Here is a 15,912-nt window from a genome sequence, read left to right on the forward strand (position 1 = left end):
ATTCTAAACAATACTGATCAATAATGGTACTTACTATGTGCCAGGCACTGTTTCACATGCTTTCCATACATATCTCATTTAATCTTATGCTTTGAGATAAGCGTGTCCAAAATTTCAAAAATCAAAAAGATTTTTATAATTTGGTACCAAGATTCATTTGGGAGCAAAACCTGACATGATAAGAGTATTTCTAATCCCTATTTATCACACTTATTGTGACTAGCCATACATTTTGCTGCAGAAATGTGAATATGTTTGATTATGCCATAGGCCCTGCTGGAAGTATTATACAACATGTGATGTATGCACTGTATTAACTTCCTAAAGTCTGAAAAAATTCTCAGCTGCAAAACACAGCTGGTCTCAAGGATTTTGAATGAAAGAATGCTTCGGTTGTCTATTGCTGTATGAAAAAAACTACCCCAAGGGCCCAGCCCCATGGCCGAGTGGTTAAGTTCATGCGCTCTGCTTTGGTGGCCCAGGGTTTTGCTGGTTCGGATCTTGGACATGGACCTAGCACCACTCACTAAGCCACGCTGAGGTGGTGTCCCACATAGCACAACCAGAGGCACTCACAACTAGAATATACAACTGTGTACTAGGGAGCTTTGGGGAGAAGAAGAAAAAAAAAGATTGGCAACAGATGTTAGCTCAGGTGCCAATCCTTAAGAAAAAAAACTACCCCAAAACTCATTAACTTAAAACAACCATTTTGTTATCTTACTCACAGTTCTAGGCTCAACTGGTCTTGCTTGAGGTCTCTCCTGAAATTGTCCAGATGTTGTCCAGATGTTGGAGTGGGTACCGTCTGGAGGCTTGACTGAGTTGCTGGGATGGCTGGACTCTGTCCTTCTTATGTTCTCCCTGTAGTCTCAGAGCCTCTCCTCTCCACATGTTTTTTCCATGTGATTTCTCTAGCATGGTAACTGGCTTTCTTAAATGATAGCTTAGAACTCCCCCAAAGCAGAAGCTTCTAAGCTTTTTAAAGTGTAGGCCCAGAATTAGCAGAGCATGACTTTGTTATTTTTCATTGGTTAAACAGTTACAGAGCCAGGCCAGATTCAAGGGAAGGAGAAGCTGACAAAGAATTAATGACCATCTTTAATCCACCGTAAGAACTGTGGACCTGTACTGCTTTCTTCCCATTTTATAGATGAAGAAACCTAAGCTCAGAAGAATTTAAGAAGCCTTTCCAAGATTGCCCAGCTAGTATGAACCTAAGGAGTCTACCTCAAGAGCTCAGGCTATTAGCCACTACAGTATACTGCCTCACAGTATTAATCACAGTGGATGCCATTACCCAATGTCACCCTTTTTCCTATGTATCCAGCCCATGATTATCTGGGGATCGTACGCCAGACAGTGATTTTCAACCGTCTTAACCACTGGTAGCTCTTCATTTCTGATAGGTTTTTAAAAATACATATATTTATTTTTAAAAAATATTAGTACCACTTTAACCATTTTTAAGCATACAGTTCAGTAGTGTTAAGTACATTCACACTTGTGTAACCATTTCTGATAGATTCTTAAATGAGCTAAGTAGCTGAGCACATTGCCTAAAGAATGGCATTTTCTGTGTTCTTCTCTGAGTAGGCCTTGATAAGGCAGGACCTTGCTGCCTTGTTTTCCAATCCGTTGCTCAATGTCAAATTCAAAAAAGCTAAGTTACCTTTCCTTTCTCCTTTGCTTCTTTTTGCTAGCAAGAATGGAGTTTGGGAGGATCTGGGTAGAATGTGTGCATTCCACCCACAGTCCTCTTTCCCCTTCCCCATTCTTCATTGACTGTCACTGTCCTAAAAGCTTGAGTTGGAACCCAGTTCTGAGGCAGCACCTCTACTCTAGGTTCAAGCTAGCATCTGGTTTAGAGGAATAAGATAATGTTATCTTGATTACCCACTCATGAAAACATTCTGTGGGGATTTTGAGGGATTTGGGTTTAATCTTTATTCCCCAGAATTTTCCGTGTGTATTTTAGAACCCCCAAGAAGAAAACCTAGGTCTATTTTATTTTCTCTGGACTCTAAGACTTTTAATATCAACCTCTCTTAGATGACTGTGTGCCGGAGCAGTCTCCTCATCTGAAGGCCCCACAACTTCTAGTATGCCTGCTAGTCTAAGAATGCTCATTAGATTGAGCTGACAAACAGATCTTATTTGCCTGCAGTCTCTGTAATATGCTCACAGGAATCTGGGCAGTTGGCACTGAGCCTATGTGCTTTTCATCTCTCTATTCCCCACAGCTGGCTCCTACTGGAAGCACTTCCCTACTCAACTCCATGGCTATCATTCAGAATCCTGTGAAAGTCTGTGATCAGGTATTTGCCCTGATTGAAAACCTCACTCACCAGATTCGAGAAAGGATGCAGGACCCCAAATCTGTAGGTGAGTGTGAATATCTTCCCTTCAAGGTTTCAGGTACGGGTGGGTTCCTCAGGCAATCCTGGATCCTCTCCTAACTCTCTGAGACAAGGCATCCTCATCTCTCTGTTTCTACTTCATATTTGCTGGGTCTTTTGTTAGAGGTAAAATCCATGGCTCTATCTATCTTCCTTCTAGACCTGCAACTCTACCACAGTGAGACACTAGAGCTAATGCTACAGCGTTGGAGCAAGCTGGAGCGTGACTTTCGACAAAAGAGCGGGCGCTATGATATCAGTAAGATCCCTGACATCTATGACTGTGTCAAGTATGATGTGCAGCACAATGGGAGTCTGGGACTGCAAGGCACAGCAGAGTTGCTACGTCTCTCTAAGGCATTGGCTGATGTGGTCATTCCCCAGGTGTGTCTCGTATAAGGGATCTACCCTGGGGATAGGGGCACTGGGGAAGGAAGGAGGGAAAAGGCAGAAAGGAGGGGTGGTGTGGGACCCAGGGGAAGGAAACTTAGAGAAGGAATTATTTGAGTTGCTACAATTCTCAAGGTCCATTCTGGCTCTGAGTAAGTACAAGAGGCTAACGGAGGAGAAACCAGGAGAGGGGGATGTGATGAATATGAAAGAAGCCCTAGACCTGAGGTGAAGATAAACATGATCTTGGGCCTGGGAATATAAGGCAAAAGGAAAACAAGACTCATTGAGGTACTTATTCCTGGCCTATGGCCCCTAGGAGTACGGGATCAGTCGGGAGGAGAAACTGGAAATTGCTGTGGGCTTCTGTCTTCCACTGTTGCGGAAGATACTACTTGACCTGCAGAGAACCCACGAGGATGAGTCTGTCAACAAGCTGCATCCCCTGTGAGGGAGGGCTGGGAGGGGTGCTGGATGGAGGGAGGGGCATGTCAGGGAGTCCTTGGGGGAATCAAGGCTGGGAACCAAGAATAGAAGAGATTCTGGGATGGAAAGTAGAAGAGAAGTCTTTGAGGAGGGAGAAGGGAGTTTGTAGAGGGGTGGGAAGAGGATTATCTGATAGTGTGATTGATTTAGCTGTTATCTCAGGTATTCCCGAGGAGTGCTCTCCCCAGGCCGCCATGTTCGAACACGTCTCTATTTCACAAGTGAAAGCCATGTCCACTCCCTACTCAGTGTCTTCCGTTATGGGGGACTTCTTGATGTAAGGATCCTCCTTCTTATGAACATAGTTTCCCAGCATTCTTTTACCCTCCTCCTCATGCTTCTTTTTTATTGCAAGTTTTTCTCTGTTCTCCTTGTCTCCCTGCTCATTCCCTGACTCCCTTGTCCTTGGGCATTGGCTTACCTCTTCTTGTGTTTGATAGGAGTCCCAGGATGCACAATGGCAGCGAGCTTTGGCTTATCTTAGTGCCATCTCAGAGCTCAACTACATGACCCAGATTGTCATCATGCTTTATGAGGACAACACACAGGTGAGGACTTAACAGGGTAGGATGAGGAAAGGGCCCTTCTTTCTCCTTCGTCTACTTTTAGGAAAAAATTTTTTTATTCTTAGAATTTGTAGAATCCAGCTAGGTGTGACATCTAGGTACAGCATGACACAGAGCATCCAGGAGGTTCCTGCTGGAACAGAAAAAGTGTTTTGGGATGGTGTTGAAGCAGAGAGATACCATAGAACATAGCTCTGGCATTAGGGAGGGTATGGAATTTGGGATGATGTTATGAGTCTTTTTCTCTCATCGTTGCATGTATACTTTTTTTCGTCTGGCTCCACAAAGATATCTTTAAATGTGCTGCTGTATGCACTGTAGCAAAGCTGAATTATTGTGGGACATGGATGGGGAAGGTTGTATAAGTGGAAGTTAGAAAGTCATGTGGAACAGTGAATCTCAAACTGGAGGAGGTGAGGGAATGAGGATTCTGTAACACTAGAGCATAGTTAAAGGGAAGCTATAATAGATCAGCCCCAGAAGTGGGGTAAGACACTGGAACCTCAGCCCTAGGAGGATGTATCCTCTTCAGTTCCTCTCTGTTGTCCCTGCCTGGTCTTCCACCACTATATTCAGCTTCTCCAACTGCCCCTTCATCTGGTGATGCCCCATAGGATCCCTTATCAGAGGAGCGGTTCCATGTGGAGCTGCACTTCAGCCCTGGAGTGAAAGGTGTCGAGGAAGAAGGCAGTGCCCCAACTGGCTATGGATTCCGTCCAGCCTCTTCTGAGGTGGGTCAGAGTGCTGGGATTTGGGACTGGAGGATTTAGGAACCATATAGTGGGTTACTTGGAAACGATACAGGGAGGTAAAAGGGTTGGGGAGTTTGGAATTAGAAGGCTGGAGGCCATTAGCACCTTTCCTATCTGTGCCTATTGTTGGATAGAATGAGGAGATGAAAACAGACCAAGGAAGTATGGAGAACCTGTGCCCAGGGAAGGCATCTGATGAGCCAGATCGGGCACTGCAGACTTCACCCCAGCCCTCTGAGGGCCCTGGCCTCCCAAGGAGATCACCCCTCATTCGTAACCGAAAAGCCGGCTCCATGGAGGTAATGGGAAGGGCTTGGGAGAAAGAAGTGGTGGAAGTGCTCAATATCCATGAATCCTCTGAATCCCTTTGGGGGGATTCTTGGGACCTTAAGCAGAGTCCCCTGTCCCTGATGGATATGTTTTACTTAATCTCTCTTTTACACCTGGTCTCCCAATAAATCTTTAAGCTGTTTGCTACTTCTGAGATTAAAGAGATGCCAGTGAGAGGTACCTGAGAGATAAGGATTTTAAGAGATGAGATTGAGGAAGAGGCCTCTGGAGGAATTTGAAAAGGCAGTTCTTTATAAGTAAATATAGTAGAAACAGCATGAACTCCGCGCTAAAATCCCAGGCTGATACTTAGAAGCTGTGTGACCTTGGACAGGTAACTTCTTCAAGACTTAGTTTTTTTCATCTTTATAATACAAGTAGTATCCACCATATAGATGTTCAGTGAACAGTAACTATAATAACAATACAATTGATCTTAAAGGCCAGGCCCTTTCTATCTCTTTGTTGCCTTCAGTAAAAATTAGAGCTCAGACAGGAGCAAATACTTGGCACTTTAACTTAATCCTTTTAAGATTACCTATACCACTCTCATCCCAGAAGGGGAATCCAGTCTGGAGGTCGACCTGTCTTCCCTTTGTTCTAATGAGAGATTTATCGGCCTGGGCCTGTGTTCTGCTATTCTTGGAGTTTGTCTCTAGTCCTGGTTCTAGTTCTGTTGCCTAGAGGAAGGAACTGTTGTAAATCTCACATTATGTCCAGCTAACTGTCCTGGGGTTTTTATTTTGGTCTTTTTTCCTGGAACGATTCTTTCCCGCTCTGGCCCAATGACATTCTTTTTGATCTCATGATTTATCCCTGTCTCAGGGACTCCGATTGTCTGATTTGAGTCCTGCATTGACAGATGATGAATCTGTTCACCGGGCTCTGTGCCAGCTTTCTTAAGGGAATTCGTCCTTCCATTTTGAGAATATCTCAGAAGAATCTATAACTAGCTTACATGGGTTCAGCCAAGGTTTACAGTTCAGATTTTGGAGAAAGCTGAGAAGGCAAATTGCAGGCTCTGTTCTGGAATCATCCTTTTCTTCCTGATTATTTTAAGGTGGATTTGAAGTTGTGAATACTCAGAGTTTCTTCAGGTGGGTATGCATCATTTTCTCTTTGAGGTATAGGTTAACTTAATGTCCATGGTACACTAGTGTGCTACAGACTCACATGAATAGATCAAATGGACAGGATGACCTATAATCTACCATCATTAAACTGCTCCTCCACATCTAAATGTCATTCCCATTCACATGGTCTTTTTTTTTTTTTTAAAGGTTTTATTTTTCCTTTTTCTCCCAAAGCCACCAGCACATAGTTGTGTAGTTTTTAGTTGTGGGTCCTTCTAGTTGTGGCATGTGGGACGCCGCCTCAGCATGGCTTGATGAGTGGTGCCATGTCTATGCCCAGGGTCCGAACTGGCGAAACTGTGGGCCGCCGAAGCGGAGCTTGTGAACTTAACCACTCGGCCACAGGGCCGGCCCTCATTCATGTGATCTTCCAGTCTCTCTGGCACTCTTGTGCTTGACCCTCTTTATTCTTCTGCTTTAAGCAGTCAGGAGACGTAGACAAAGCAGAGCTCTCTGTGTGTCATCTCTCAGACTTGATGAGACTGCCTTCTTTCTTTCAGGCCTACAGGAAGCTTCTTGTTGTAATCACATACCTTCCCTTCAGTTCCTAGTGTTGCTTATGCCGTTACTCATCCAGGAAGATGGTTGCCCAAGATATGCTCCTCAGCTTTGCAAGAAAATCTTCTCTCTACTCCTTGGTCTCACAGCCTTTTAATATTAATATTTCCTCTCTTTGTTCTATAAGTTTAGGCATTGGCACTCTTATCCTTATCAACTATAACCCTTACCCCCGTCCCTTTTTCTCCTCTTGTCTTCTCATATTTTTGGACTGTTTTAGAGTACAAAATCTGTGACCTTTGTAGCAGCTGTGCCCTAGTAATCATCCTCTCCAGCCCTAGAGCTAGCTCTGCCCAGTGAGCACTGGAGCTTTTGGGAGCCCAGGGGTTAAAGGAGCCGTGACCGGCTTAACACCCGGTCTGATTGCAGGTCATGAACATGCAGTGCACAGGGAACCTGGACCTGATCCCCTTGCGGGGACGGCGCCGCCGGAGGTCAGGAGACCTCCCCCGGCCTTCCCCAGCCATCGGCCTACAGTCCCGGGCTGTATCCACCACTCACCTGGCGTCCTGCACACAGGTGTCCCTCCCTACCTCATCTTCCTTTCCTGCCTCTGTCTTTGCCTTTTGGGACCTAGGGACTCAGAACTCTGTCTGGGAAAGTTGGGGGAGATGTATGTTGGGGATTGTATGATTGGCCTCTTGTGGGCTTTTTAGAAATCTGTTTCATGTGTCCAGGAGTGGAGGGGAGGGCTTCTTGGTTCAGATAAGAAACTGAGAGTGATTGTTGTAGCCACAGCTATCCCATGGAAAGAAGAGAGGGTGGCCAGACTTTATATCTTATTGCAGCTGAGCTATTGTGATTGGCTTTCTGAGTCCTGCAGAGGGATAGATAAGATTAAGAAACCCTGCTCTGCTGAGAACTGAAAATGATTGAATAATGATTTCTCAGATTTGGGATAGGACGACTGTGGGGACAAGCATTTTGGAAATAGAAGCATCTTCTATTATAGGAGGAGTCCGTGGGCAGTTCCCTCTGCAAGGAACACTCTCCGTTCCCTTTTCATTCTTTTTCCCTCATAGAAATCCTTTGTTTCTTCCAAACTTTCTGACATTGGTTGGCTTTGTAGGGGCAGGAATTCAGCACCTGGGTTTTAGACTTTTTGGTTGAGGTAGCAACATGGTAATATAGAGTCTTTTTTTCCAGGTGCTTTCTGAGACTTCATCCTCGAGGCCTGGTGGCTACCGGCTCTTTTCATCTTCACGCCCACCAACGGAGATGAAGCAGAGTGGCTTAGGTATGGTTTTCCAGCGTCTCTCACCTGTTGTTGGGAAGGGGTGTCTGTCTGTTCTTCAGAGTTTTATTGTGGGAAACCTTAGTCATGGGAGTTGGGGTCATCCAGTGTGTGGAATTGTTGGGTGGTAGGGCTAGGGAGGATGAATTGGGAGAAGCCATATTTAGGTGTGAACTTTGATCCCAGATGATTGTTTTCATTCCAGGAAGGTGTTTGTGTTTTGGTTTTCTACACCACCCCCATTTCTCTGACTAAAGGGCATTTTTCTGGCTTCCGCTCTCATTCCTTATCTGTCCCTCCAGTCTTGCCCAGACCTTAAGGGGCCATGGAGACTCTGAATCTTCAGAGTTATCACAGACAGAGCTGTAAATAGAGGTACTTGTGACCCCCATAAAGTGTCATATTCCTCATTTGGAGAATTTGTACCATATCTTCCTCTGAGAACTATGTTTATTACATCCCTGCTCTGGCCCCTCCTGACCACCATGCCTTCTCCTTCATCCTCTCCTAATCCTGTAATTTTTTTTCCTTCCTTCCTGAAAATTGAGAGACAAATCTGAGACTGGTGTAGTGGCAGAGGCTTCTCTCAGGACTTTGAGGGAATGTCTCTTGATTTTTTTGATTCCTGGAGAGGGGTGGAGAACATCATTCAACCTTTCCTAAGAACACAGACTGCAGGAAGGACCAAGCCTCAGAGGGTATTGTATTCTTTGGGAGTGGGGAGTGGTCCTTGGGAGGGGCTATCTTTGAACACAGAGCCTTGTGAGCCCATAATTAGAACCTGCAGTTAGAGACAGTTGTGTGGGGTCTGGACTTGATCCCCTGACTCTTTCTATCTTATCCTGTTCTTCTCACCATTTGGCTCCTTTCATTTTCCTATTACCTTTGTCCTTGGCTCCCAATTTCTTGGCCCAAGATGGTCAGCATTTGGACCAGCAAGGGGGAGAAAGGTTTTGGTAACTTTCCAGGCTAATTTTATGGGAGTAGGTTGTCTTCTAGATCCCTGAAATGAGGTAGATGGTTTGGGGCATGAAAAATAAATGACAAATGTGTAGATCTGTGATATGGACTTCTCTTCCCAGAAGTCCCAGTAAAGAATAGGTTTCAGTTAGGCAGGAAAAGAGGCTAGGTGTGTCTGGCCCAATTAAGTGGGAGTGCTGTCAAGAACAAGGCAGAGGTATGGACATGGGACTGGTTGACAGATGGTGGTAGAAAGGTAGAGACTACCCTCTGAGATGATCCGAGGACTGGGCAGGGCAGGATTGGCAGGAGGAAGTAAATGTAGAACAAAGCTTGGGGTGATTTGGGATAAAGCCAGCTAGTTTCAGCTTCTCTGAAGAAGCAGACATATTTAGCAACCCTTATTACTCTCTGAAACCGTATTCTAGAGCCTGTGTGAGAATGACAGGTAGGAGAAGTTGCTTCATAGAGGAGCAGTCCTGAATTCCAGGATGGATATTATCAGCCATCTGACCTTCTTGATTTTGGTGGAGACCCTGATGTGCTGGGACCCCTGAAACCATGGCCCCTTCTTTCTGAGCTCAAAGGAAATTGACCTCCTCTCCACTCTATCCATCTGCCCTATGATTGTTAAGTTCCCACGCCAAACCCAAGGTCTTGGCTAACATGGATTTGGAAGTAGAAGGGCAAATCCCACAGATTTGAGTGTCAGTCTTGTCTCTTTCTGCCCATTGTGTCCTCATGGGCTATAGTGGGAGAGGGGACCATGGAGTCTCAACCCTACTTTCGATCAGATATTTGGGACAGTGACTGCCTTGATTTATTTGCTTCAGAGATTTTTCACATTTTATTTACTCCTCTGATTGGCAATAGAGTTCTCTTTGCTTTCTTTGAATTTAGGTGTGTGGCCATCTAGCTTTGAGCATAGGGCTTACAAGACAATAAAATTTTGAGAGCAGAAAAAGTATGTTTTTTTTTGTTTCCTGCTCACCAGATCCTCCTTTTTATTAGGGTGCTCAGCACATAGTAGGCATGCTTTACATATAACCACCTGTCTCTTCACATGCCTTTAAATTTGTGTCCATCTTCACTTTAGAAACAATGCTGTTTCTTCTTGATGAAAAAATAATTATTTCTTTTCTAACTGAACACAGTTGATCCTCAGAGTCAGGAGACTTGGGTTCTAGTCCAGTTTAGCTTCTAGCAAACTGTATGACCTTGAGCAAATGAGATCTTTTTTGAATCTCAGTTTCTTCATCTCTAAAATGAGAAGGTAGAACTGGATGATCTTTGAGTCCCTTCCAGCTTTAAAAATTCAGTGAGTCTCATACTTTTTTCTTGGGAAAGGTAAAAAGGCCTGAAGGGAGATAGAAGGGAGGGAATGTTGGATGAAAAACGTAGGAGGAATTGGAAGCACATAGGAGGAACTGGAACTTATGAGCACTTAGAATTTGAACTGAATGCTCAAAACTTAGTCTCTAGTGTCAATCAAATTTCTTTGCTAACCTGTAAAGGACTAGATTTCTGGGTTTTTCAAACCTTATATCCTGGGTAAAGAGCACTGCATTAAATCTAGGGAGATCTAGAAGGATCTACTTATTCTTTTAGCATTCTTGAAAGCCACCTGGAAAGCATAGGCTAGCTGTTTCAGTAGCTTTGAGTCCCCTAATATGACTAACACTGTATTTGTAGTGGCCTCTTGTATCTGCCTTGTAGATCTTCAAGATAATCCCCATTTTGCTTGCCCAGTGTGGCTATGGACAGTAGTAAAAGCTGTTTGTGGTTATATGTAGTGGCCACATGATGGTGGCTCTGAATAGCTACATATGTGTGTGTCTTGATGTTGTCACATGAAGTTGTGTGTACTTCTGTGTGGTAATTGCAGCTTTGCGTGGCTACTAATGCACTCCCGGCCTTGCAGGCTCACAGTGCACAGGGCTGTTCAGCACCACAGTGCTGGGTGGCTCCTCCAGCGCCCCGAATCTTCAGGACTACGCCCGCAGCCATGGCAAAAAGCTACCACCTGCCAGTCTGAAGCACCGAGATGGTATGTGGGTGGGTTTTGGGGGGAAACTCTTTTCTTCATTTGTCCCCCAGCAAGAACACAGCTCAAGAACTATTCATGCTTAAGATGGCACTGACATTGGCCTTATACCAAGTTTTCTTCATTAATTATAAAGGGGAGAAGGAACAAAGACCCCATCCACCCTTCCATGTGCATTCCCTCTCACCATGTGAATACTACTTATTTATGCTTATCCCTTCATAATCTCCCACATACAGCCCTGCTACATCAATTTATTCCACCTTTGTATTCTTTCCTGGATTCTGGCCAGTAGGGGTAAGGACCAAGGAGTATTATCCATGGTCAGGGAGAATGCAGTGGAGCCTTGACAAAAATCTAGGAAATCAATGATGGGGAGGTTGCTCAGCCAGGCAGGAAAGATAATATGGAAAGAGATTGGGGGAAGGGATGAAAGTTTCTACAAAGATTTTATTTTTAAAAGGTCAGAAAGAGGATGTGGTGGTGAAATTAGGGTTGTTTGTGGAGCCATATTGTGGCAGAAATGACACATGGATTCCTAAGAGGAGATTATCCCGAAGGAAAATCTTGAAATGTGGTAGTCAGGAAGCTAAGGGGTGGGGGTGGGAGCAGGTCATGTACTAACTGTAAAGAATAGAGTATACTGCAGGCAAATTCCAGAGCAGAGGATGGGGACAGGAGTGGGTATAATCCCCATGATGTCTTTTCTCCCCAGAGCTCTTGTTTGTCCCGGCCGTAAAACGATTTTCTGTGTCGTTTGCAAAGCATCCGACTAACGGTACGTTTGCTTCTGACTCAACGTCATTCCTCCTCACCACGTCACCTCCAAACACTTAACCTCTGAGTTCTGACACTGACTTCGCCTCTCCTTCCACTATGTTGACACCCTGCTGTCTCTGAATGAACCACTCACTGTGTCCCTCTTGGGACATATCCTTTGTTGTGACAAACCTTAGCCTGGGCTGCAGACTTGCTGCCCTATCCCTGTGACAACTCGGGTCTTACTTCCATGATCACCGTCTTCCCCACTGTGTCGCATTTTTCAGCATCATCACCAAAACATTAATTAAACCTCTCCCTTTCCCATCACATGACTGCTGGGCTTTATACAAACATGATAATAGTTCCGCTTCTTAGGAAGAGAATAGTATTTTCTATATCATCCCCATTTCTTCTCTCCCCCGACCCCGCACTCCTCAGTTTATGTAATTTTGATCTTCCTGTTTTTTCTCTAACTCTTTTGTTGGAGTGAATGATTAGTTTGTTTCTTTTTTGGAGCAATGATGCAGTTCCCAGGTCCCAAGCCTACTCATAGGGTATTGCTCTTGAGTATATAGTTTCCCATCTCCATGTTCCTATCTCCTACCATTGTGTCTGCTTTGTGTGGCTCTTGTGCTCCAGACATCTGCTTTATGTTACTACTAACCTAGGACCTGGTTAACCTAGGCCTAGAAAACAGGAGCCCAGATTGATTTGGGATAAAAGAGAGAAAGAAAGGAGTAGGAGGTAGTAGGTAAAGGAAAAAGGATTGTATCTTGAGTTTTTACATGTGGTTTGCATGTATCTGTGGCACTACTATCTCAGAGAAGCTTGAAGTGAAGAATTGAGATGTCTACTAGGGATTCTGGGGGAGTTTAGGAATGAATACTATTTCAAGAATATTGAAGAACTGGGTCTGTCCACACTAAGGTGGGAGGGTTTAGAGATCTATGTAAATCAAAAACTGAAGGGCTGTGTCTCTTTGTCAGGTATGGCAGGGGAACCTAGGGCTTACTCACTGTTTCATCCTTTATATCCTTAGTTTCTCTCTGCATTGTATCTTGTCTTCAAGGTAAATCCAGTTTTGTTATACATGATTTTCTTCTGTCTAAGAGCTAAGACTCTCGGAGAGAGGTAAAATTAGCCTGGCTTCCTGTGTAGAAAAACCTCTGGGTGCTGATCCCCTGCTCCACAGCCAGTGGCAGCTGCTAGATTTTAGCCCAGTCAGGCCATACATCTCCACTAGGCACTGCTAAAATCTCCCTAGGTTGACTAGCCTATACTTGTTCAGTTTATACCCCTGCCCCTACCCTGACTCCCATTTGTGCCTATGACAGGAGCTCCCCATTCAGAATGACAAGGCTGTGCCTACACACTTAGCTTCAAGCTCTTCTGGCCTTCATATGCCACAGTCCTCTCCAGAGTAGAACCTCACGTACCAACTCCAATCCCTCAGCCTTGGACCTGAACTTAGGAGAAGTGTTACTTAGGGTACAGAATATAGCACTGGAACTTGGGCCCCTGAAATCAGAGCTAAATCACAGATCTCCTAATTCTTGGGCTCTATCGGAAAAGATAAAAATTCATAAAATAGGTCCTCAAACCTATATATCTCTAGTTCCCTGAAGCCTTGGTTAGCAGCCTTACCAGCTGAAGAAAAGAATTAATTCTACCAAAAGGAGGAGAGGAAGAAAGACCTGGACAATTCAGGTATAGTGCAGGAGAGCAAATTCAGGATCTCTTCCAACACTCTGCACACTTGCTCAGGGGTCTTCTGGCCTTTGTTCTTCTTGTACTTGAGCTTGGAGCCTAAAGTGCTTGAGAGACCAGAATCTGGGATCTACCTGTCGGCAACAGAAGAAATTTGGAGCTATTATGTCTCTTGCTGAAGATTTTCTAGATTTAATTTGGCCCTCAGGACAATATGAGGTTTCTACTCATGGCCAAATCTTGCTTGACTGACCCAGCAATTACAGAGTGGATGTTCTGTCTTTAATTGCTTGTGGCAGATTAGTCAAACAATGTGCCAACCTATGGTCCCATCATCACCATGTCCTTGCCGTGATGTCTAGCTTTGAAATAGCAGCTGGAAAAACTGGACCTGGCTTTGGAAGGGAGGCAAGGCAGTGCTGTCTCATTACTTTGATGGGAGAACATCTCTCAGTTCATCCCTGCCTCTATTCCTGATAAGCTTCTCTCATATCCTATGACTACATCAAATATACAAGGATGGTCCATTGCTCGCCAAAGTAAACTAATATAGTGGGAAAGAGACTGTAGCTCACTCTCATCCAGAATGTCAGAGTATGCCCATTGGATTTACCAAGCCTGTTATCTTCTAGGGACCCACACAACTGTGTGATCATTGGTACAATTAGTGCGTGGGTAGAGCTGAAACCTCTTCTGACATCCTCACATTTTCACTGGAAACCATAGTCTCATGGAATCACCCTGTGGAACAAGTTCTGGTCTGGGAATTCTGAGCAGTCATCCTCAGCTACCTTGATCCTGCCTTCTCTATACCAAGATCCTGTCATCAGGTCTTAAGACCCCGTGCCTTTTCTCCAAGATCTTTTCCCTATGTTTCTCTTATACCCCCTTCCACATGCCTTTCACTGCCTTCAACCTTGTACAGCTGAATCGCATATATCCACAGAGTTTGCCAAGCAGCTAAAATAAGTGGTTTAAGATCGAAGCTTTTCCACTCACTAGCTGAACAAAGTGTAGTTACACTCACCCGCAGTGGGGAGAGAATATAAAATTATCTAACTTTTGGCTCCTGTAATGAATACAGTGTCCCAGAAGTCCTGAGATTTACACAAACATTTTTTAAAAATCTGTATATTTGAATAAGAGTAAAGGATGACTAGTCAATATTGGCATTTTCACATATTGATTCAATTTTTTTACATGCTCTGCTTTAAAGGACTCCTACACCTGGTTTCTTGCTGATTTCCTATGCCAGCTGCCTAATACCAGCCAGGTCTGTGGCTATCTTAGAGTATAGTCCAGAGGGCCTGGCCTGAGCTTGTAGGAGCTTTTTTAGCTTCAAACTTTATCTTGATACCCTCTGTCATTCTTGACCCTCTTTTCTGAGTGACTTTGAATCTTTCATCTCTATCCCAACCTCATAAATACATTCATCTGAGAAGCAGGCGCTAACTAGGATTTGTCCAAGAACCATCAGGCACTCTGGAGCTCTAGTCAAGGCTCCCAGATGTAGAACTGCCAGTTCACCCCTATCCAGAATGATGTGACTGCTGTCTCGAAGCACTGACTGAATCATGCTCAACGAGAAAGGGGAGGGCCTTGCTGTAAGAGGAGGTCTCACTAGCCCCTTCTTTTAGACTCACTGCGTGATGCCAACACTCTTTTTCCCTGCAAGAGATGCCCAGTGGCTCTGACCATCTCTGCTTCTCTCTTAGCTCACCTTGGAGCTGAGTGGCCCCCCCTCCCAGTAATGCTTGTGCCAGTCAGTGCCCCCTCATTGTCTCTCCCTCTTCTCTTTCTTTATCTTTGTGCTTCCTGCCGTGGTCCCCTCACCCCCTCCAGAGCTGCTGGATGACCAGCACCCTGTGGTCCGGTTGCTGCGCAGTTTTTCCTCTGACTGCCCAAGGGGCCGGCCAGTCTCCTTGGATGCCACGCTGGCGCATCACCTGCACCAGTGCTCCTACCACCTGCGCCTCTTCCGGAACTGGCTGCGCTCAGGCCGGGATGACCCAGAGTGCCTCTACGGTATCCCCTGCCACCAAGCGGGCTGCTGCCACTACCCTGGCTGGGACTGACTGCTTTGCTTATTGTACTTCTGGCAGAAGAGCCCACCTATTCCTTTCTCCTATTTACCCTAAGGTTATGTGACTTGCATTTAGTTGCTTGGATGGGATTGGGGCCAGACTGCCTGGTAGCTGTAGCATTGGCTGCTCATCCCCTTCCAGTTCTCCTTCCTCACTGCCTTCTAGTGCTACCCATTCCCAATTCTATTCAGTGTAGGAGTAGTTTCTTGCCTTGGAATCTGTTCTTATCTCTATAACCCTCTGGTACCACCATCTTAAAATCCAAACATTTTTCTAGCCACTCTGAGGAGCTGGAGACTGTACCTCTCCTGCCCTCCTGCTAATAGAGTACAGTGGGAAATCGAGGCACAGAGGTCTCAATTGCATCCTTGAAGCAAACAAGGACCAGAGGTTAGAAGATGGTCAAATATAATCCTTTCAAGTTATAGGTTTTAATCATTGGTAAACAGGAAGCTATGTCTTGCATAGATAATTGCTATCCTACCTACCCTTAGTCCTTTAAGATGT

At 44.9% G+C, this 15,912-nt stretch overlaps 1 protein-coding gene across 36 annotated transcripts in view; it reads left to right on the top strand.

Moving 5' to 3' along the window:
* The window catches only part of PPIP5K1 (diphosphoinositol pentakisphosphate kinase 1), a 43,209-nt gene that overhangs the window by 12,418 nt on the left and 14,879 nt on the right, over window positions 1-15,912 (top strand). For 6 of the 36 annotated variants that reach the window (XM_070582166.1, XM_070582400.1, XM_070582157.1 and 3 more), the window contains 12 exons: window positions 2,244-2,385; window positions 2,560-2,783; window positions 3,109-3,236; window positions 3,438-3,552; window positions 3,716-3,823; window positions 4,456-4,572; window positions 4,728-4,892; window positions 6,984-7,133; window positions 7,761-7,851; window positions 10,730-10,855; window positions 11,568-11,630; window positions 15,164-15,346. In XM_070582166.1, coding sequence (XP_070438267.1) covers window positions 2,244-2,385; window positions 2,560-2,783; window positions 3,109-3,236; window positions 3,438-3,552; window positions 3,716-3,823; window positions 4,456-4,572; window positions 4,728-4,892; window positions 6,984-7,133; window positions 7,761-7,851; window positions 10,730-10,855; window positions 11,568-11,630; window positions 15,164-15,346 — 1,612 coding nt within the window. The remainder of the gene's footprint in view (window positions 1-2,243; window positions 2,386-2,559; window positions 2,784-3,108; window positions 3,237-3,437; window positions 3,553-3,715; window positions 3,824-4,455; window positions 4,573-4,727; window positions 4,893-6,983; window positions 7,134-7,760; window positions 7,852-10,729; window positions 10,856-11,567; window positions 11,631-15,163; window positions 15,347-15,912) is intronic. The other 30 variants (XM_070582231.1, XM_070582200.1, XM_070582210.1 and 27 more) reach the window with 17 other exon arrangements.

The sequence above is a fragment of the Equus przewalskii genome, chromosome 1, assembly GCF_037783145.1.
Source record: "Equus przewalskii isolate Varuska chromosome 1, EquPr2, whole genome shotgun sequence".
In the NCBI taxonomy this organism is placed as follows: Eukaryota; Metazoa; Chordata; class Mammalia; order Perissodactyla; family Equidae; genus Equus; species Equus przewalskii.